Source organism: Cottoperca gobio, chromosome 9 (assembly GCF_900634415.1).
Source record: "Cottoperca gobio chromosome 9, fCotGob3.1, whole genome shotgun sequence".
Classification (NCBI taxonomy): Eukaryota; Metazoa; Chordata; class Actinopteri; order Perciformes; family Bovichtidae; genus Cottoperca; species Cottoperca gobio.
In genome coordinates this window covers 674,413-681,559 of record NC_041363.1, presented here as the reverse complement: position 1 = coordinate 681,559, position 7,147 = coordinate 674,413, and the positions used below count along the sequence as shown (strand labels likewise).

General features: G+C 44.2%; 1 protein-coding gene across 1 annotated transcript in view; it reads right to left on the bottom strand.

The window, feature by feature from the left end:
• Positions 1–1,911: 1,911 nt before the first annotated feature.
• The window catches only part of unc5db (unc-5 netrin receptor Db), a 171,116-nt gene continuing 165,880 nt past the window's right edge, over positions 1,912–7,147 (bottom strand). The window contains 2 exon segments of the mRNA XM_029439759.1: positions 1,912–4,058; positions 6,000–6,178. Of these exon segments, the coding sequence (XP_029295619.1) occupies positions 3,803–4,058; positions 6,000–6,178 (435 nt within the window). The 3' untranslated portion in view covers positions 1,912–3,802.

Below are 7,147 nucleotides of genomic sequence, written 5' to 3'. Positions count from 1 at the left end.
TTAGTGTTACACCAAAGCATTATACATAGTGAGAATACGTGTGTGTGAGCTCACTTTTAAAAAACAGAATTTCAACACGTTGATGAGATACAGTGGACACAGCTGAAACACATCTAGGTGAGTGTGATGCAGACAGGATGCTCGATGCAACACAAGCCGCCGCTAAGCGTTACGAAAGCACACGTTTCCATTTTTGACACTCTTTGCTTGCAGAAATAAAAAGGAGACTCCAGTTAGTCACAGTTCAGGAAACAATCATGTTTCATTCTTCACTTAGCAGCTTAAATCATATGAAAGGATTAGAAAAGCATATAGTGGTAGACCGATGTCTCATTGTTTATTCTTTCTTTATGTGAGCTACCTGCTGGTCAACGCTGCTGTGAAGTGCAACAAAACTCTACCAAGTTTAGTTTTCTGATAACCTGTGGACATATATAGTGCAAACAGACAATAACTGTTAAATAAATAATCAACAATTGTGTGTCTCATTTGTTATTATTAGTTAATTAATTGCTGTATTTTATCAGATGCATCCATCAGCCGCTCTGCTCTCTAAATTAAAAGTGGACCACCAGCACAGAGATGATGCAGAGACATACAACGGTTCTTTATCATCGCAGGATGAAACCTCACAAGTCAAAGATACTCAGTGACGTATGAAACAGGAACTAATTTAAACACACGCAGAGTTTAAATTAGAAAAGAAATATTGAGGAATTGTGTTTGTTAATCTGACAGCAGGGATCGTACCGATCTTTATTCAGGTTCATTATGTTAACAATGTCAGTCATGAAAGCTGATTTTATTATCGTACCCAATAACTTCCCAAAGAGCCTACGCTTTCTTTCTAGCTCGCTGCTTTTGAACGTGTTTTGCAGGTTGCAGAAGGTAAAGCCCACACTGCCTCTTTAATTTTTTATTTGGTTGTTCTAGACAACCACCGAATGAGTGCTAACGTTAGCATAACGAAAACCATGAACTACATGCTTAATTGAATAAGTGGAAACAACTCACCTGAGCTGCGTGAAGCGGGGAAAACACGCAAAACGCTTCACTCTCATTGAAAACTTTTGCACAAAAGTTACCGACTGATATCGACTGTTCAGCATCACTTCCCCCTCCGCTCTAACTTCTTTCTCTCAGAATTAAGTTCTTACTCTCATTATCTCTGCCCCCCCCACTACCAGCCTCTCTCGCCTCCTCCAGTCTATTGCTCCTGTCGGACCCTTGTCAACTCACCACTGAGGTTCCTCAGGGCTCCGTCCTGGGTCCCCTCCTCTTTTCTCTGTACACCAACTCACTTGGCTCAGTCATCCACTCTCATGGCTTCTCCTCCCACAGCTCTGCAGACGACACTCAACTGATTCTGTCTTTTTTCTCAGATCTGAAACCAGGTGGAGGTTTGACATGGCTGACATCTCTCAGCAGTTTCTGGTCCAGGCTCTTGTCATCTCACTGACTCTTGCAGCTCCCTCCTGCTGGACTGTCTACATGTGCCCTCCGACCTCTACAGCTCACCCAGAATGCAGCAGCCCGACTGGTCTTTAACCTCCCCCAGTTCTCCCACAATGCATCACTCCTCCCTTCACTGGTCACCAGCAGCTGCTCCAGACTCTGGTGCTGCTCCACCGTGCTGTGAGTGGATCCTTCTACATCCTGGACACGGTCCAACCAAACACCAGCTCTCTCACTTCTCTCTGCATCGACCAATCAGCTCTCTCACCTCTCTCTGCATCGACCAATCAGCTCTCTCATTTCTCTCTGCATCGACCAATCAGCTCTCTCGCTTCTCTCTGCATCGACCAATCAGCTCTCTCGCCTCTCTCTGCATCGACCAATCAGCTCTCTCGTTTCTCTCTGCATCGACCAATCAGCTCTCTCGCTTCTCTCTGCATCGACCAATCAGCTCTCTCACCTCTCTCTGCATCGACCAATCAGCTCGCTGCTCCCTGACTGAGTGGGACCCAGAGACCCTCAAATAAAACCTGTTTGCTGTCCTGCAGTCCTGGAGCAGCACCAGAGTCTGGAGCAGATTCAAGCAGCTGCTAAATGGTGGAGCGAGCTGCACATTGATGTCAGGTCAGCAGGAAGTCTGCACACCTTCTGCAGACTGAACACTCACCTGTTCAAACTGCAGCTCGGACAATAATTAAAGAATGTATTTCTGTATGTTGCACATTTATTTATCTTATTTGAAGTTATTGTTCTGTACTTAAATGATTTCACCTGTTTGAAGCTGATGCAGCTGCAGGAGTCTGTTCAGAGTTGTGTCCTCAGGACTGTTTCAGTCTACCAGTCAACATGAGCTTCTTTTTGTTTATTAGTTTTAATAATGATTTAAAAAGACTTAATTAGGCAACATTTTGGGTGTTTTAGGGAATCAGAGTGAAATGAATACTGTTGGTTTGTTTTCACAGTGCACACATTTAAGCGGAACAAATAAAGATATTAAAGGAACCGAAAGGAAGTGCACAAGAGTTCCATACGAACGGACGAGATGTTGGCTTGTGAGAGCAAGTCAATCCAACAGAGACCTAAAGCACACGTAGCCTGTGCAGGAAGTTAAGTTCACACGTTTAATGGTTTTCTTAAACTTTAACAGATTGTGGTCATCTCTGAGGCTTCTTCCTTTATAATGATTGAACTGAGAACAGCAAACCTCTCATCTGCCATTAGTGGTTGACACAGTTGTTAAGCTTTAGTAAATGTAAAGCCTCACATGCCCAGAACGTCCCCTCATCATCTCTCAGTATGAAGTGTTCTCCGGGGGATTTAATAAGATATGTAACTGCATGTACAATATGCAAACCCCCAGTCCATGACCTCTGCAGCCAGGAACTGTCAGAGTGTGTGTCGGGGGGTGGGGGGTTAGCTGTGTGTGTGTCAGGGTCTGATATGAGGTCTGTGACGCGTGTTAATGTTGGAATTGGGCGATAAGACGCGTGCATGCGCTCCCTGTCGTGACAGGAAACGACGTCCTGCAGCTTCCTCCCTCTCTGTCTCTGAACAAACCGTAATGCGACACATTACACTAAACCACAACCACGGTCTGTCCTTCAAGATTAATCTGGGGCTGATATTTTTTTAACTTCTTTTTGTTGTTGCATAAATGATCTTACAACACTGGCTGTCGATCAGAAGTGCTAAACTTCATGTAGACTAGATATTTAGACTTTGTTTGACGGATGAATGGGAGAATCTTTAAGTTACTTGGCTTTGAAAGTTCACAATCACAACATTTAAGCAATCAGCAGCTTCCCTTTAAAAATATAATATTGGACGTCAAGAAGTTGCTCGTAAGTCGTCATTCATTCGTTGACTAAAGCATGAAGTGTGGGGAGAAGAGAGAAATCACATCCAGTGTGCCACAGTATCACCTTCTTTGCATATAAGAACTTCTATGCAAATGTGTGCAGCTGCCCCGCGGCCCCCTGGGAACAGTCCCATCGCTTTCAACACAAATCCAGAAAACAATGTGCACAAAGGTTCAGGAAGCTCCCCCTCTGGACATGAACGCACAGAGGGGCAGCTTGAACTTAAAGCAACAAACACATTAAAGATGAACTGAAGATGGAGTGGAAAGGCAGACAAAGATTTACAGTCCATCCTCAGACAGATTCTTAAGAGAGGGTCGATCCACAGCAGGTACCGGCTCACCTCCATCTGTTGGATTCGGTCGGCGTGTTGACTGCTCGCACCGTCTCCTCACGACCTCGTGACCTCGCAGCGCACCGCCACAGTGTGTCGTCCATCACTGGCTGTGTGCGCACAGATATATGCCTCAGTTTGTCAGTTTCCACTCTCAGCCTGTGTATTCAGAGTCTTCTGTCGTCTGATTGGTTAGTCTGCCCGTTCCACACACGCTGCCCACTTGTATGTGATTGGAGTCAGACTCCGGCTCATCCTGGTCCTTCGGGGAGCTTTTGGAGTGGATCTTGCCAATCTCCTCCAGGGCGCTTGCGAGGGAGTCAAGGTCAGCAGAGTCCTGGTGGCGAGCCTCCCAGAGGCTCAGGATGACCGCAGACGGACTCCGCTGCTTTGCAAAATAAGCCAGGTTTCTGCAGAGGAGCACAGAGCTGGATTAATGAAGTGCACAGGAAGAGGGAAGTTTCATGGTGGCTTCAGGTGTGGACTGAACCTTTGCTGCATGTATCTTAATCCCTGGGGATCAATAAGAATCTATCTGATATAACTTTGAATTGTTCTAATCTCCTTTGAGAAAACAAGGCCAGTAGTTCTGTGGAGCTTTAAGGATACAACTCATGTTATAATGTCTTTTCTTTTTGAAAACAAATCTCATTTTAAGACAGAAAGTCATTTCAAGTTTAAGTTTTGTGATATGATGATGGACATCTTTAAACTACAGATATGTGTGTATAGAGCGCTGCAGGGAGACGTGTTTCTGTAGCCCTGACGTTAGCATCGCATTGTTTCAGCTCAACAAACAGCTGATTAGATTTATACGTTGGATTTTGTTTTATTTAAGAAAATAAGATCTGTGGACAAAGTTCAAACAACGTTTATGATAATTACACGGTAATCTTTGCAAATGAATGTGAACACAATCTGCAGAAGTAAGAAGCTAATGCAGGTCACATGACTTCACGTCACCACCGCTAAGCTAACGGCGGCTAATGTTTGCGTGACGATGACATTCACTGACACGTTTCATGTCTTAGAACAAAACTTTAAAACCTCTTGCTCTCGTGTTTGAGACGAGGGAACAGGAAGTACAACACGCTGACTCATGTCAGGGTTTCCTCCTGCAGCTCTACTGTCAGACATCTTTAAATGTAGTTTCTGCAGTTTGAGACGCTTCTCTAATCACAGATTGGATTTTTAATAATTCGTTTTTTTGGACAGGAAGGAACATTACAGTTGACAGACATATAAAATAAGTGCAGTTATGTTATTATAATTGTGGAAACAGTTTATAGTGTTTAAAAAGCTTCCGGTTTAATAATAATAAAGTCGTCTGTTTACAGTGTTAATCTCATAATACTGTGTTTTACAAACTCTGCACCCAGCCTCCAGGTTATAACAGCACAACACTGTTTTAGGCTTTAAAACATATAAATATGTATATATTTATATATATATATCTTCATGTACTGTATTATAGTGTCATTTAATTATACACAGCGGAGTAATTTAATGTGTACCGTGTCCTAAAAGTGTTTAATACTGCTATAATGTATTTATAAAAAATCTATTATATTCAGTAAATATCTTAGATTTCTGTTTCATTACTTTCAAATCTTAATTATCTGCATGAGAAATAAAGAAAAAAAGCATTTGGTTCTAATAATTATCCGCTTATAGCGATCAGTGTGACCACGATGGGAAGTTATATCTATTAGGAACATATCTACAGACAGAACAGAACAATGTGTACTTTTTATATCCGTCTGTAACTGAACATTCAGAAGCATCTGTTCCTACATGGAAGTGAAACCAAAGGCACGACCTTTATGAGACAGAGAATAAATTAACATCACAAACGAGAAGCAATTAGCAGCAAACACAGAGGGTTTAATAACAGCCTGTTGCTATGTGTCTTTGTGCATCCTGCAGCATGCGTCCAGGGGGGGGCAGTGTTCCTCTGCCGCTGCATGCAGCCGCACGAGAGGACACACAAGAAGCAACCGAACCATCGGTCACATCAGGTTCAGAGCAGCAAGACGAAAGCTTATCTGGATCATCTGGAGTCTCAGAGGAGTCTTAGTGTCATGAGTCATTACACATCAGACCAATCAGACTGGACTCAGTAAACATTCTGCAGGCTCATCATTCATTCATATTTACATTTGATAAAACAGGACAAACAAGGGATGAACATAAATGTTCCACACACTGTTAAACATGCATTGGACAGATGACGTGTGTGCTGTACGAGCTGCGTATAAAGAGTCGTGAGGTTAACAACACAGCTGATCATCAGGGTGTGCACGGCGAGGCGTCACACAGGAAGCTGCACACGTGCTCTCAGAGAGGCTCACCGGTCTAAGTGGAGCTTCTGTGCTAAGAGTTGCCAGTCCTTGCCCTTGGCGTTGGCAGTGTCGAATGTGGCACAGATCCTCTGGCGGATGGACGAGGGGATCTTGAAGGCCTTGGGCCCCGTCTGGGACGTGATGCTGCAGTCTGTCTGCATAAAAAATGGAACTGACTCCTTTTCCGTCTGCAGGGACAAGAAACAGAAACAGAGAATCAGAGCGGGTCAGCAGGGTTTGCAAATAGAGCTTTGTGCCGAGCCGGATGGGTTTACTGGGTCAGGACGACGCAGACCGGTGTAACATTTTAAAACATCATCAAAGAGTTGTTTGGATTGAAACGCAGCCCGCACAAGCTGAGCGAGAATGAATGTTGTTCCTCTGCTGCGTCACTTCCTGTCGCTACAGAAGAGCAGCGATGTTCTATCCAGAGTCAGAGGAGCATCCTGAAGGAGCATGTGCGGGCTGTGTTCCAATCCAAACACACGACACGTCAGGTTAGAACCTGATTATTTATGCACAAAGACTGCAACGTTTCTCAAACATTAAGCGCCTTTAACTTCTCGTCTCCTCGTGTCTGCGACGGTCAGTAACGTGGATTCTTCTGCATCTTCACTGGACTTTTAGTTGAAATGATTGAACCTCAAGACGTCATGTTGGTGCTGTGGTGCTGCGTACAAACCTGATCCAGTCGTGTGAGATGTGACACGCTCCACCCGTCTGTTTGCTGTGTGTGTGTGTGTGTGTGTGTGTGTGTGTGTGTGTGTGTGTGTGTGGTTTGAGGATGATTTGAATTCTACTCACAGCTCCTATAAACGCTTTTATTTCTTCCTCCGTACTGTCGAACCCTAACTAATCATGAAGGCAGGATTAAAACAAACCATAAAAAGTAATTGTAAATAATATTTCACCTGCGTCTCGCTGCAATACGACGAGTTGAACTAGTGACGGTGGCCTTGAGGGAGGACGAGCACGTTGTGACTCTGAACAGCTACGCTCAAGGTGCTCTGCAGAGGACTTCAGCGTCTGACTGCAGACGCCGCTCACATCGGGCAGCTCCCAGGTGGGAACGCATGTAAACGTGATGCAGGCTATTTACTGGAAAACATGTTTCCCTGGACAGATAAAGGTGAAGCGTCTGTGCAGGTAACGTGGTG